Source organism: Equus quagga, chromosome 8 (assembly GCF_021613505.1).
Source record: "Equus quagga isolate Etosha38 chromosome 8, UCLA_HA_Equagga_1.0, whole genome shotgun sequence".
NCBI classification, from domain to species: Eukaryota; Metazoa; Chordata; class Mammalia; order Perissodactyla; family Equidae; genus Equus; species Equus quagga.
This window is the reverse complement of record NC_060274.1, coordinates 89486022-89500109: the sequence shown is the minus strand read 5'-3', so window position 1 is coordinate 89500109 and position 14088 is coordinate 89486022. Positions and strand designations below refer to the sequence as shown.

General features: G+C 36.7%; 1 protein-coding gene across 1 annotated transcript in view; it reads left to right on the top strand.

The window, feature by feature from the left end:
• Positions 1-14088, top strand: part of DPY19L1 (dpy-19 like C-mannosyltransferase 1) — a 104201-nt gene that overhangs the window by 42443 nt on the left and 47670 nt on the right. Inside the window, exon 8 of the mRNA XM_046668934.1 lies at positions 2921-2978. Within this exon, the coding sequence (XP_046524890.1) occupies positions 2921-2978 (58 nt within the window). The remainder of the gene's footprint in view (positions 1-2920; positions 2979-14088) is intronic.

The window sequence follows — 14088 nt, the reverse complement described above, 5'->3', positions numbered from 1 at the left end:
CAAAATTAGGACTTTACACATACATTTCTATGGATGAAAGATTTAAGTGTAAAAAAACAATGATCCTAGAAGAAAGTTTAGAACACTATATCATTTTGAGATGGGGAAGACCTTCACAGACAAGACAGGAAGTGCAGAAGAAATAAAGGAAAATATTGACATTTAACTACATAAAATTTAAAATTTCTTTCTGGCAGAATACACCATAGATTATATCAAAGGCTTTGTCACACATATGACAGTCAAAAAGTTGATATCCCTAACCTTTGTAGGGAAACAGACAATCCAATAGAAAAATGAACAAGAATGTGAACAGGCAATTCACAGAAGAGAAAGCTCATACTGTCAAAAAACACCACTAAGACAATGCTCTGTACAAGTAGGCAGGAAATACAAGTCAAATAACAATGAGAAAAATGTTTCCATCTTTCTGATGGGCAAAATGTAAAAGGGCCTGGGCACACCTGGTGCTGTGTAGAGAAACAGACCCCTTGTATACTGTGGTGGGTGTGGACTGGCATAGCATTTTCTGGAAAGTTCACATTCTTTGACTTGGCGGTCTCACAGTGAGATCTATCCCATAGAAATAAAAGCACCAGTGTTTACATGTGCAAGAATGTTTATTTTAACATTTTTTTTATTGTAGCAAGAAACTGAAAAATATCTGTATAATATCTGTGTAATAGGGAAAGGGCTGAATAAATTGAAGTACATTTTGTACTATGCAATATTTGGCATCCATTGAAAAGAATGCCTTGGGTTACATGTATTGATTAGGAATAATCTTCATGATAGATTAATTAGAAAAGGAACACATTACAGAGGGATGTTAGTATGATTACATTAATGTATATATTTGTATGGGTATAGAGAAAGATTTGGAAGAATGGACACATAAATGTTATTGTTGATTATCTTAGGTAAATAGGATGGAGGAGGGTGACAAGGAGGAAACCAATTTTTAAAATATGTAGACCTCTGTACTTTTTGTCTTGTTAGAATAAGTTCAAAATATTAAAATTTATTTTTTTATTTATTTAACCCATAATCCACTCTTAATCTTTCTAATGTTTCATCATTCGCAATGAAGCCTGGGCTTTGCCTGTTTGCTGGTCTTTTGAAGCATGTGTGCTGCGCCTCTGAGGAGAGAACCCTGCCTTCTGATCCCTGGCCTCTCCTGCTTTCTAGCTCCTTTATCTGTCCTTCATTTTTGTGATCTATCCCTTCAACCACTTTCTGGCCAATATGCTGTTTCTTTGCCCCTTTATATTTCATTTATGCCAGTCTAGCTTGATAACTCTTGGAGAAAAATCACACAGTCCTACCATTTAATGTCTCTCTGAATTTGTGGTCTTCAACTTCAGTTGGTCCCTTACAGATGTGTCTGCAGCCCTTCTGTTTCCCTTGTTACAAGTGGTATTTCAGATACCTCCTTTTTCTCAAACCTTTGGTTCTGCCACCTCTTCTCTTGAGCAGCAAGTGGCTGTGCCCCCAACTCTGTTGGGAAAACGGAAAGTCCATAAACTACCTGCCACTAAACGTGCAGATTTCACTCTCTTGTGCTAAGGCTAACTGACCTGTGCTGGGGACCCAGCCCTTCCTGTCTCCTCCTGGGTGGAGGTGCTTGTGACTCGTATTATCCCCGCTCTTTCCTGTACTTCCTCTTTGTTTCCTCATTCGCACGTCCCCAGGAGTGAGTGCAATGGCCTGGAAGACCTACGTCTGATTCTTTGTTGCCTCTCTGTTATGCACATACTTGTTGGATGGGTAGAAAGAAGGAAGGATATTTGAGTAAAATAATGAGAAAGCAGCATGAGCTAAAGAGAGTAAGATGATTTCAAGAGTAAAGATAAAAGAAATGATGGAACAAACCCGAAAACAGCCTTACTTTACCCTACCCAGGGGCTTCTGGCCAGACAGGGAGGAGAGTGGGGGATATATTTTACTCTTACTGAGCAAATGAAGGTTTAGTTATTAGGCCTGCCATGCTATACCATGGTGATTCTCAGCTAGAGTTATAAGCCTGACGGTCATATTTTGGTATTTGTGTTCTATTTCACAAGTTTTTTGAAAACAAATGAAAGATAAAACTTTATCTGTACCCTAGTGTTCCCCAAGTGTGTTCTGTAGAAAAGTAGCTTGGGGATAGGGTTTGAGAAATACTGAATTAGTTAAATCTTTGATGTGTTCAGGTGCTTTGTGAATTACCAAGAACAAGAGACAGTGTGGTGTTTTCCAACTTTGTGACCATAAAGCCCTTTTTTTTGTTGTTTTGAGGAAGATTAGCCCTCAGCTAACATCTGCCACGAATCCTCCTCTTTTTTTGCTGAGGAAGACTGGCCCTGAGCTAACATCCGTGCCCATCTTCCTCAACTTTATATGTGGGACGCCTGCCACAGCATGGCTTGATAAGCGGTGCGTAGGTCCACGTCCGGGATCTGAACCGATGAAGCCCAGACCGCCAAAGCAGAGTGTGTGAACTTAACCACTGCGCCACCAGGCCAGGCCCCATAAAGCCCTTTTTTGCACTTCTCCCTCCCCTTTGCTGAATGTATGTCATGTGTCCCAAATAAACAGAAATAATACACAAATAAATATGTGGTACTAAAGAATTAAAAATAGAAGAAGGATCAGGTTGCAAGATGCACAGTAACGTGACTATTACGAAATTTTTATTCCCTGTCCGTTTTTGTGTTTTCTGTACATTTTGAAGATGGAAAATGATTTTTAAAATATGAAACTTGTTTTGACTAATGATATTTTAGAGGAAATAAGCTGTCTCGCAAATAAGCATAGTAGAGTCCTAGTGTGGCTGAAACTTTTTGTAGCACTGGAAGGTCATCATGTTATTTCAAGGTTTTGTTAGGATTGACCTGGATTTCTGTTATTCGAGTTAACGTTTTCTTATCCTCTTTTCCAGCGGTAGCCGATTGGGAGGCCTAGTCACAGTGCTGTGCTTCTTTTTCAACCACGGAGAGGTAGGTAGTCACCAAATGTCTTTAAAATCTTTAGGGGATTTAATTTCCAGAAATCCAAATTTCTTTTTTAGGAGTCAGTCAAATATTTTTAGAAATTTTAGATTTTACTTATAGACATACAGGTTTCTTCTTTAAATTTAATTTCTTTAAATTTAATCTATAGTAGCGTTTTTCAAGTGTTTCATCTTATTTTGATTCAAATTTTAAACACTAGCATTTATTTTAACTTTTCATGACCATTATATCTTGTAGGTGATGTATCTTTTAGTGATTTGAAGAAACAGTGGGTCTGTATCAATTCTTTATATAATTTAAAACCGTGAAAGCTTATGTTTTGGTTATAATAGAAATAAGCCAGCCATGGATATAGTGTAACCTCCTTGTGTGGGGATAACTTTTTGTTGTAGGAGCTAGATAGAACATTTCTATTTTAATGTATTTACATTAAACTTTGATATGCTTTTAAGTGTCCTTTGCAGAATATTTTATTATATCTATAAATTTGCACATATCTAAAGGCTTTCTAAAGACAACGGTATTGTAAAAAGCATAGACTCAGAATCCAGGCTACCTGTGTTCAAATACTGGCTCTGCCATTTAGTGGCTTTGTGACCTGGGCAAGTCATTTAGTTTCATTTTCCTTAGTTTCCTCTGTAAATGCGTGTAATGACGTTACCCATCTCATGGGATTATTGGGGAGATTAAATAAATTCATATGTGTGAAGTGCCTAGAATAATGTTTGATACACAGTAACTCCTATGTAATTGTTAGGTTGTATTATTATTAATAACTTAGCTTAAATTAAATTCTAATATAAATTCAAGGTGCCAATGAAATCCTTCCACTAAATTAATCATAGTTGTAAATGAATTTCTAGTAATATATCTCTGTCTCATTTCCTTTTATGGTAAGTTTTGTATGAGGGAAAGAAAAGAAAGATAAGCTTGCTTTGAGTGAAGTAGTAATCATTTTGTGTGTTTAGACACTAAGTGTCTACAGCATTTGAATATGCACATGTTACAAAGCTCTAAGAGTAGTCATACTAGAACTCAACTGTAGAGTCAAGGTTCAACTTTCTTTTGTTATTCAGCAGGTTACTAATGGATCTTAGTGTTTAGAATCACAGAAATTTAAAGCTAGAGTGGCCTTATAGATTAGAGCATTTGACAAAAAAATGATTTCAATATGATATCAATTAATTGATGTGGTCTGAATTTTGAGTGGAAAAAACCCCACAATTGTGTGGCTCTTTTTGACTATGGATGCTGCTCAGTGTTATAGTGTGGACCATACAACATTTAGAAGCACAGATTCTGTGAGAATGAGCTAAGAAATAGGAAGTAACTGCTTAACAATGGAAGAAAGCAGCACTGAGTGCCCACAATAAGATGTTGGAGGAAAGGGATTATTGAAAATTTTGAAACCAAGACACAGGTTTTTTTTTGAGGAAGATTAGCCCTGAGCTAACATTCGCCACCAATCCTCCTCTTTTTGCTGAGGAAGACCAGCCCTGAGCTAACATCTGTACCCAACTTTCTCTATTTTATATGTGGGACGCCTACCACAGCATGGCTTGGCAAGTGGTACCATGTCCACACCTGGGATCCAAACCGGTGAACCCAGGGCTGCTGAAGCAGAATGTGCAAACTTAACCGCTGTGCCACCAGGCTGGCCTCTGAGACACAGTTTTAAAGACTACCATCTGTTAAGCAGGAAGCGCTACTGTGTTAAACCTCAGTGTAAATTAAGGATAATTAATTTCTGAGCTTACATTTTTCTTACAATTTTGATACTCATGTAGCACAAACATTGTTCCTTACAAAGTCTTTTCAGTTTTTAACAATGAAATTCAAGCTATTCAGTTCATTTTTCAGGTTGATAGATTTCCTTTTTGATACTTTTCAGCTACTTGGTGTATTTATGCTTAGACATCACTTTCTGCTTAGGAATAGGTAAACTAAGTGTGATGAGAATTAGCAGTTTAACTGAAATAGTCAAGTTGTTAATGGTACTTATATCAGTAACTGTAGCTATAGAGTTAGAAAAGTGACTGTTTTGAGTAATGACATATTAAAATGGAGAGTATAAACTGCAGTTGTGAGTAAAATAATGGTAACTCAAGTAACAGAAAACCATTGTGTTATAATTTTATATTTATTTTGGTTTTCAGATTGTGAGAGTTTCACACCCTATTTTTTTCTGAATTTTAAAACTGTTGCCCCAAATATATAATTTTTATATGGGGGGAAGCGTCTGCTCTGGGAGTACCTAGTCATGCATTTAGTGAACTTTATTCTAGAGCATCGACAGAATTTTGCTCCCTGGAGTTGCTAGTGGGTTTCTAATTGGTACCCTTCATTCTTAGGTGAGTTATTTTAATCATGTGAGTGAGTGGTTTATGTGCCAAAAAATAGTTGTGAATTGTTAACTTCCTGTTAAGTTCCATTTCCATTATTTAGTTTTCTCTGTGCTTGAGTCTAAGATAGATGTGATATACTTTTTAAAATATTCTCTCAGATGGTTTTACAAGGGAAAATTGTTGCCTTAACAAAAAAACTGCAAAATGTGTAGTATATAAGATTAATCAAATTATTTAAAACAGAAATTTAAAATTCGGAGCTGAAAGGTAAAAATGCAATAAAGGAGCTATTAATTGCTCACAGTAAAGATCAATAATATTGAAGTTATACCTTTCATAATAAAAATTATGCAGATGTTTTCACTTATCAATCTTTTTAAATTAAATGTTGATTCTGTCCTTATTGAGAATTATTGCTAAGATGAAAGCTAACAATTTTGCCTGCCTTTGAAATGTTCCCTTATAAGGTAAGATGGATGCACCATGAGTTGATTCTGCAAGATTTTTAGCATGCTGATTGAAAAGCCTTTAGATGTGTGTATAAAAATGGAGGTACTGAAAGGTTAATTGTTAGGCTCAAGGTTGCTAAGCTGAATCTTTACTTTAATAAATGTTTAGAAATTGTTCTTTCAATGAAAAACATAGCAGAACTATAGATCAGCAATTTGGCTTTAGATTCTAAGTTTCCTGATTCACCAGTCATGTCTCCAGACTTCTCCCAACACATGTGGCTCTTAGGGGCAGGATTTCAAAGACAACACTGTCATTCATCTTTTACCAAGGACAACTACAAACTTCTGTCCTTGCCAATTTGTGGGACTTTTGTTTTTTCTTTTCTTTTCCCTTTCTCTCTCTCTCTCTCCTTTTCTCTTCCTCCCTCCCTCCCTTCCTCTGTTCCCTTTCCAGTGATGGTAAGGTTTTGGCCAAGACATTTATTCTGGGTCTTCAGTTTGTTCGACTCAATTAAAACAACATATACTGAGGGCCTACTGCATGCCAGGTACTTATAGATGCTGGGGATGTGCCAGTGAGTAAAACAAAGACCCTGTCCTTGTGGATAATCATGTGAAAGTAGAACCATCTTTTGCCTAAGATGAGAAAGTACCGGCCTATCTGGGGAGTAGTGAGGAGGCCATTGTGATGGGAGCAGAGTGGAAGAGATAAGGCCAGACAGTTAATAATGGGAGGTGGGATGTAGAGGGAGCTGATTCTGTAGTCCCTTTTAGTCATTGTAATGTTTATTTGGAGCAGATGGAAAGACCGTCTTTCCACTGGAGGGTTACACAGAAGAGTGAAATGATTTAAATACTTTTTACATTAGTTTGGAAAATAGTATAAGTGCAAGATGTATTATTTATTTAGGCTATTGAGTGGTGTGCCTATGGATTTGTGAATTTATGTTGAACTTACATTAAAAGTCCAAAACCAGAGAGTGTGCTAATCTTAGCTGGGAATGAATCTGTTGATGTGGATTTGAAAATTAGTCTATAATGAAGCAGAAAACTAGCTTACAATGGCCTTCATGACTTGGCCCCTGCTATATATCACCACTTTCCAGGCTGTTTTCTTTGCCTCAGACCTATTGTCCTTTCTTCTTCCATTTCCTACAAAGGTCCATTCCTTTTCCTTCCTAGGTCCATTCCTTTTCCTTCCTCAGGGCCTTTGCACATGCCGTTTCCTATGCCTTGCATACTTCCTTTCCCTTTTATCTCCTAGCCTGTGCTGAATTAACTCCTAGTCATCCTGAACAACTGGGTATTTCAGTATGGGTTTAAGTGGTGTTCTTCATTTCTTCCTGCAGATCTGGATTTCCATCTGGTATAATTTCTCTTTAGCCTTAAGAACTTTATTTAGCATCATGGTGAAGATCTGCTGCCAACAAATTCTCTTAGCTTTTGCCTGTCTAAAAATGTCCTCATTTTGTGTTTCTTGAAGTGTATTTTTGCTGGATAAGAATTCTAGGTTGATAGCTTTATCTTCCAGCACTTTAAATACATCATTCTTTTGTCTTCTGGCTTCCATTGTCTGATGAGAAGTCAGCTATCATTCTTTATTGTTGTTACAATGAGTGATGTGTCTCTTCTGTGGTTTGAAGACTTTCTTTTATATTTGACTTTTATTGGTTTGATGGTGATGAACTCAGATGTGGTCTTCTTTATATATATCCTACTTAAGCTTCACTGAACATCGTTGTTTCATGGTTGCCTTTTTTTAAATCAGTTTTGGAAAATTTTCAACAAATATCTTCTCTTCAAATGTTTTGTCTTCCATGCTCTCTCTCTCATCTTCTTTGAGGATTCTAATTCCACGTATGTTCAACTTTTCATGTTGTCCCACAGGTTTTTGACACTCTTCCTCTTTTCTTTCTTCGTTTTTTCTTCCTCCTTTGCCTCCATTTGGATATTTTCTCTTGCTGTGTCCCTGAGTTCACTGATACTTTATTTTGTTACATTCAGTCTGCTATTAAGCCCATTCAGTGATTTTTTCATTTTAGATGCATTTTAATTTCAGGATTTCATTTTTTTCCAAGGCTTTCATATTTCTGTGGAAAATTCCCATCTGTTCATCCATTCTATTGATCTTTTTCTACAAAATGTTAAACCTAATTATTATAGTTAAAGTCCTTGTCTGCTAATTCCAATGTCTGCTTTATCTGTGGATTTAATTCAATTGACTAGAATTTGTCTCTGGTTGGGGGTCATATTTTTCTGCTATTTTGCAGGTCTCATAGTTTTCTCTTTTATGCAAGACATTTTATATAAAAGGATAAAGCCTGAACTGGATAATTGTTTTTGCTTGGTTTTTTCCCCAGAGAGGGAACATCTTTTCCTATGTCAGGCATGTAGGCTGAGGGGCTGAGCATTTCGATCCACCATGAGTCCTGCTAAGGTGGGCAGGGCTGCAGTTTTAACTTGCTTTAGTTTACCTCCAGTTTCAAATGAATTGAGGATCTCTCTGCCCCTTGGCTCAATCTCCGACTTTCCAGACGCTCAGCCCAGGGCATCATCTCTTTGGTCTTCTCAGCGTTTGAATTGGGAGGGGGTTCGTTTTCAGCTTTTTAGTTTAAGTCTATGTCTGGATTCAGCTTCAGCAAGTTCCTGGAAGCTGAGCACTGTGTGAGATTGTGAGAGTCCTCTCTGCTTTCTGTCTCTGCCCTGCTGCTCCTCACTCCACCAAATGTGTGTGTGTGTATCCAGGGTTGGTGGGGGGTAAGTTGTCAGTCAGAAAGATTTGTTTTTGTGTCATGGCTTTTCCAGATTCCAGTTTATGTTGTTAGAAATCTGTTTTTTACTGGTCCCAGCCAAGACTCTGCCTATGGCAGGTCCATACCTAAATTATGCAGTTGTTCCCAGGTGTGAAGGTAGAGCCAACAGATGTTCTATATTTTCTTTTGGTCTACATCTAGTTCCACTGTAAATTTTGTCCTTAAAAGGCAGCACCAAAAAAGTGCACATTTCTGTACTTTTTCCTCCAGCCTTTTTTTTTTTTTTCTGTGAGGAAGATTGGCCCTGAGCAAACATCTGTTGCCATGAGGAAGCTTGGCCCTGAGCTGACATCTGCTGCCAATCTTCCTTTTTTTGCTTAAGGAAGATTGTTGCTGCACTAACATCTGTGCCAGTTTTCCTCTCTTTTTTATGTAGGACACTGCCACTGCACGACTTGATGAGTGGCGTGGAGGTCCGTGCCTGGGATCCGAACCTGCAAACCCCAGGCTGCCAAAGCGGAGCACACGAGCTTAATCACTACACACCTGGGCCGGCTCCTTCCTCCAGCTTTTTATTCTGAAAAGTTTAAAACCTACATAGAGTTCTAGATTCACTTCATTCACCAGTTTTACTATTTTTTGCTTTTTGTCTCTCACATACACACACATTTTTCTGATCCATTTAAAGTAAGTTGCAGACATGATGACATCTCTCATATAGTATATATTACCTGAAAGCAGGGACATTCTGTGTAATCACAATACTGCTATCATGATCTCAAGAAATTTATCCCTGGTAGTTATGTAAAATGTCTGAACCAGTCCGTGTTCAAGTTTCACAGTTATTGCAATAAATTCCTTCATGCTTTTGTTTTGGATTCACAATCTGATTAAGGATCGCACATTGCATCTAGTAGTCATTTTATCTGGAAGAATTTATCTAGAACCGTTCCTCTGACTCTTTTCATTTTCTTTTTGTGACATTGACATTTTTGAGGAGACCAGGCTCATTATTTTGTAGAAGGCCCCATAATCTCAATTTGTCTGATTGTGTCCTCATTGATAGATTGAAATTACACCCTCTTGTAAAGAATGCCACATGGATGATCTTGTATCCTTTTCTCTACATTACATCTAGAGGTGTTTGAGCCCAGTTTGCTTCATATTGAATTTACTAACTTTGATCATGTGGTTAAGGTGGTGTCTGTCAGATTTCTCTATTATAAAGACGCTTTTTTTCCTTTTAAATTAATAAGTGATCAGTGGATAATATTTTGAGGCACTGTGAATATCCTGTTCCCCAATAACATTCTACCAAATAGTTGTAGCATCCATTGATGACCCTGGATTAGTTCTATTATTTTGGCCACTGCAAATTGTAATTTCCTAATGCTATCATTTCTTCTATATTTATTTACAAGTGTTCTTCTGTAAAGACAAATCCTCCCCTCCCTCTCATTTTCTGTTACTATATATGCATGTATTCTTTTTTTATTTAGTGTTTTATAATACACTACCATCATAATAATTCTTGATTCCCAAATTGTTACAATTTGGGCCACTAGGAGCCCTTTCTCTCTTTTTTATGATATAAAGTTTTCATACACTAAAATTTAAATATCCTAACCATACAGCTCAGTGGAGTTTTATCTATGTGAAGGAAAATGTAGCCATGATCCAGATCAAGACATAGTGTTTTCAGCCCTCCATCAGGCTCTCCTCTGTCCCCACCTGATCTATATCCCTCCCCTTCCTCCAAAACAGGTAACCTCTGTTCCAACCCCTATCACTATAAATTGGTTTTGCCTGTTTTGGGACTTCATATAAATGGAATCATACTTTCTTATGGCTGACTTCTTTCAACATATGTCTGCAATATTTATAAAGTGCTTGTACCAGTGTTCGCTCCCACTAGCAATGTATGAAAATTCCAATTGTTCCACATCCTTGTCACTGCTTGGTTTTGGCTGTCCTCTTTATTTTAGCCATTCTGATGAGCGACAGGGAATCTCATTATGGTTTTAGTTTGCATTTTTCTGATGATTAATGATGTTGAGCATCTTTTATATTGCTTATCTGGTTTAGATATCCTCTTTTGTGCAGTGGCTATTTAAGTATTTGCCCGTTTTAAAAATCGGGGTGGTTTATTTCTTGTATTGGTATATGGAATTCTTTGTCAATTCTGTGGAGTTCTTTGTAGGATATATTGTCTGCAAATATCTTCTCACAGTCTATGGCTTGCCTTTTCACTCTTACTGGAGTTTTTTAATGAACAGAAGTTCTTTCTTTTGATGAAGTTCAATTTATCAGTATTTTCTTTTACGTTTAGTATTATGTATCTTGGTTAGAAAATCTTTGCCTACTACAGATCACAAAGATTTTCTCTTATGTTTTCTCCTAGAAGCTTGGTTATTGTAGCTGCCACATTTTGGGTCTATGGTCTAGCTCGAATTTTGGTGTATAACTGAAGTAAATTTAACATTCCCACTCTCCACCCCAATTTGAATATCCAGTTAACCTAGTACCATTTGTTGAAAGGACCATTTTTTCCCTACAGAATTGTAGTGGTTCTTTTATCATTAATCAGGTGACTATTTTTGTGAGTTTGTTTCTAGACTCTCGATACTGTTCCATTTGTCTGTTTGTTTATCTTTAAGTCAGTATCACATTATCAAATACTGTAGCTTCGTAAGTTTGATGTCTGGTAGTGCAAGTCTCCACCTTTGTTCTTCTCCAGTGTTGCTGTAGCTGTTCCAGGTTCTTTGTATTGCCATATAAATTTTAGAATCAATGTGCCACGACTCCTTCCTCCCTCAGCACATACACAACCTGCTGGGACTTTAGTTGTGATTGCCTTGAATTTTGGAAGAATTGACATCCTAAATATACCAGATATTCCAGTCCATAAACATGGATATATCCTTTCATTTACATTAATCTTTAATTTCTCTCAGCAATATTCTGTGTCTTGAAAATCTTTTGTTAGGTTAATTCCTAAGCATTTTACAGTTTTTTGGGTACTCTTCTGTGTCCTTTCGATATGTCCCTCTATCCCTTTGAACACTTACATACATGCACAAAAAGGTGTTTCAGGACCACCTAGTACTTTCTTGTCTCCAGATGTGGAATCAGCTCTTTTCCAAGGAAGCTTGGATCCTTTTAGTGGAAAACGGTCTTTAGGGACCACAAGCAGGGTGCTTGTGTGCTCATCGCCATGGACGTCATTACTTTTAGCTCCTTTCGGCAGAGAGCTAGGAAGTATGCTTTTTAAAAGTCATTAATTTGTGCTGATTCGTCCAGTAATTCTAATCCGGTATCATAGGGTTCTTCTCTGCCTTCCCGCCACTCTGTATTTCTACCTCCTTCCTCCCCACAATTTAAATGTATTTTCTTATTTCCTTTATTCTATACTACACACAAAATAGTTTCAGAATTAGTACACTAATGCTATTACCAAAATCAAATGCACTATGTAAGGTTTAAGGTTTCTTTGCAGTTTTTTTTCTCCTAAGAGTATATTCTAGTAAGGGTGTACAGAGTTCAAAAGTAAAATAGTTCAAAAGTTACTTGAATTATTTTTGCTTCTCTGTTATGTTACCATTTTGATAATACAGTTAGAATCATTAGTTTCAGCTTATATTTATACTGCTTTTGTGTTTTGACAAACATTTCATACTATAGACAGAATTCTGATTATGTTGATAACTTGAGAAGTGTAGTTTATAACCACATGGTAAAGGTGATAGATTTGATAGTGATAATATCTTCTCAGATATGTTTTCTATGTTAAATGAGTAAGGAGTGGTCAAGTTGGAGTCATTGCAGTGGTAGATTGAGTCATGAAGATGTAATTCATTGCTTTTCTGGGCCAGTCCTGTGGTGTGGTGGTTAAGTTCGTGTGCTTTGCTTCAGCGGCCTGGGGTTCATGAGTTTGGATCTCGGACGTGGACTTACGTACCACTCATCAAGCCACATTGTGGAGGCATCCCACATACAAAATAGAGGAAGATTGGCACAGATATTAGACCAGCAACAATATTCCTCAAACAGAAAGAGGAAGATTGGCAACAGATGTTAGCTCAGGGCCAATCTTCCTCACAAAAAACAAACAAACAAAAATTCATCACTTTTCCAATAAAGCTGAGTGATTTCACAGAAGTTCTGTGTAAACTTAGGATAGGATATACTGATATCCTAGAAGTTCAGAGACAAAAAAGATAAATGTTTCTTTTCATAGAACCAGCAGAAATAATTGATTAAGATAATAAAGCTCAATAATAGCAATTATATATCACTGCAACATTAATTCCTGTGTGAGCCAAAGTTGTATTACAAATTCAAATTGACATCTGTAACTGGCTGTTTAATTGAGCAGCGTACCAGTACGCGGTACAGAAAGAGACACAAACTCCAAGAAGGCCACCTGGCTTATTCTCAAGGTGTAGTGCCAACAGCTGCAGAAAGCCTGTGCCAAGCTAAGGGTCTCTGTAAGCCATGGTAGCTACCTGTTGTAAGAAACATCGAATAGGAGATGTTTAAACCATGGCCGTTGACCCTCTCCTTCTTATGGCTAACATCTGGATAATAGAATCCTTAAACCTATACCATTCTCTGTAGGAGGGTAGCCAAACCTGTGGTGGCCAGAAATTGTTTTTGGAAGCCCATGTAAATATGGTGTTTAAAGCACTATTATAGCTGATATTAAGCAATGGAAATCAATATTGTAGCTGGTATAGCAGTACGGCAGTCAGAAGTGGGGTAATACACCCAAGCATTATACTGACAAGTTACGATTGATCCTGCAAACATCAACTCTAGTTAAAACTGCTGGATAAGCCTTAAACGTGACCTGTTCGATACAGATTCTAACCGCAATTTCTAATTCACTAGTCAGTCATACTCCTATTTATTTTTAAATTATGAAGAGAAATTGAAATTGATTAGATTATGCTAGAACTCTAACAATATAAGTAAACTATTTGAAAGTAGAGACTGAAAAATGAATCTATCTGTTGCTAAAATTCCTTTATTTTTGATTCTTGAGTAAATGGTTAAAAAACTTCAGCCTTTACTAAGCAGAAAATAAAAGCCTGTTGTCATCAATATCTAGGTAGTATTATGTTCCTATGTAGGCATAATTTATTCAGTGCAATGAAGTGTGTGCTAAAAATTATATACTGGATGATGGTTTAAACAGTGTAAGATTTTCATTGAATCCATTTTCACAATTAAGGAATTTCTTGTATTTTGTTAGAGTGCTGGATATGTTTGTGTAACCCTTTTTGAAGTGGTTCTCAGGTATATTTCCATCTTTAATTCTTATATTTCAAGATAATGCCTTTAAAAGACATTGGTATTTTAAACTGTCAGTCTATATATGGAACTGTAGATTTTTATTTTCCATTTATAGTTAAAGAAAAAAATATTTGTTGAAACTTAAGATATGATTAAAGAAAATCTGTTTACTATTTTCAAAATATGTGGGGTCATCTAGACCAGCAATTATGTTTGTATCAGATCTAGTGAAGCACACAGTGTTATTGGA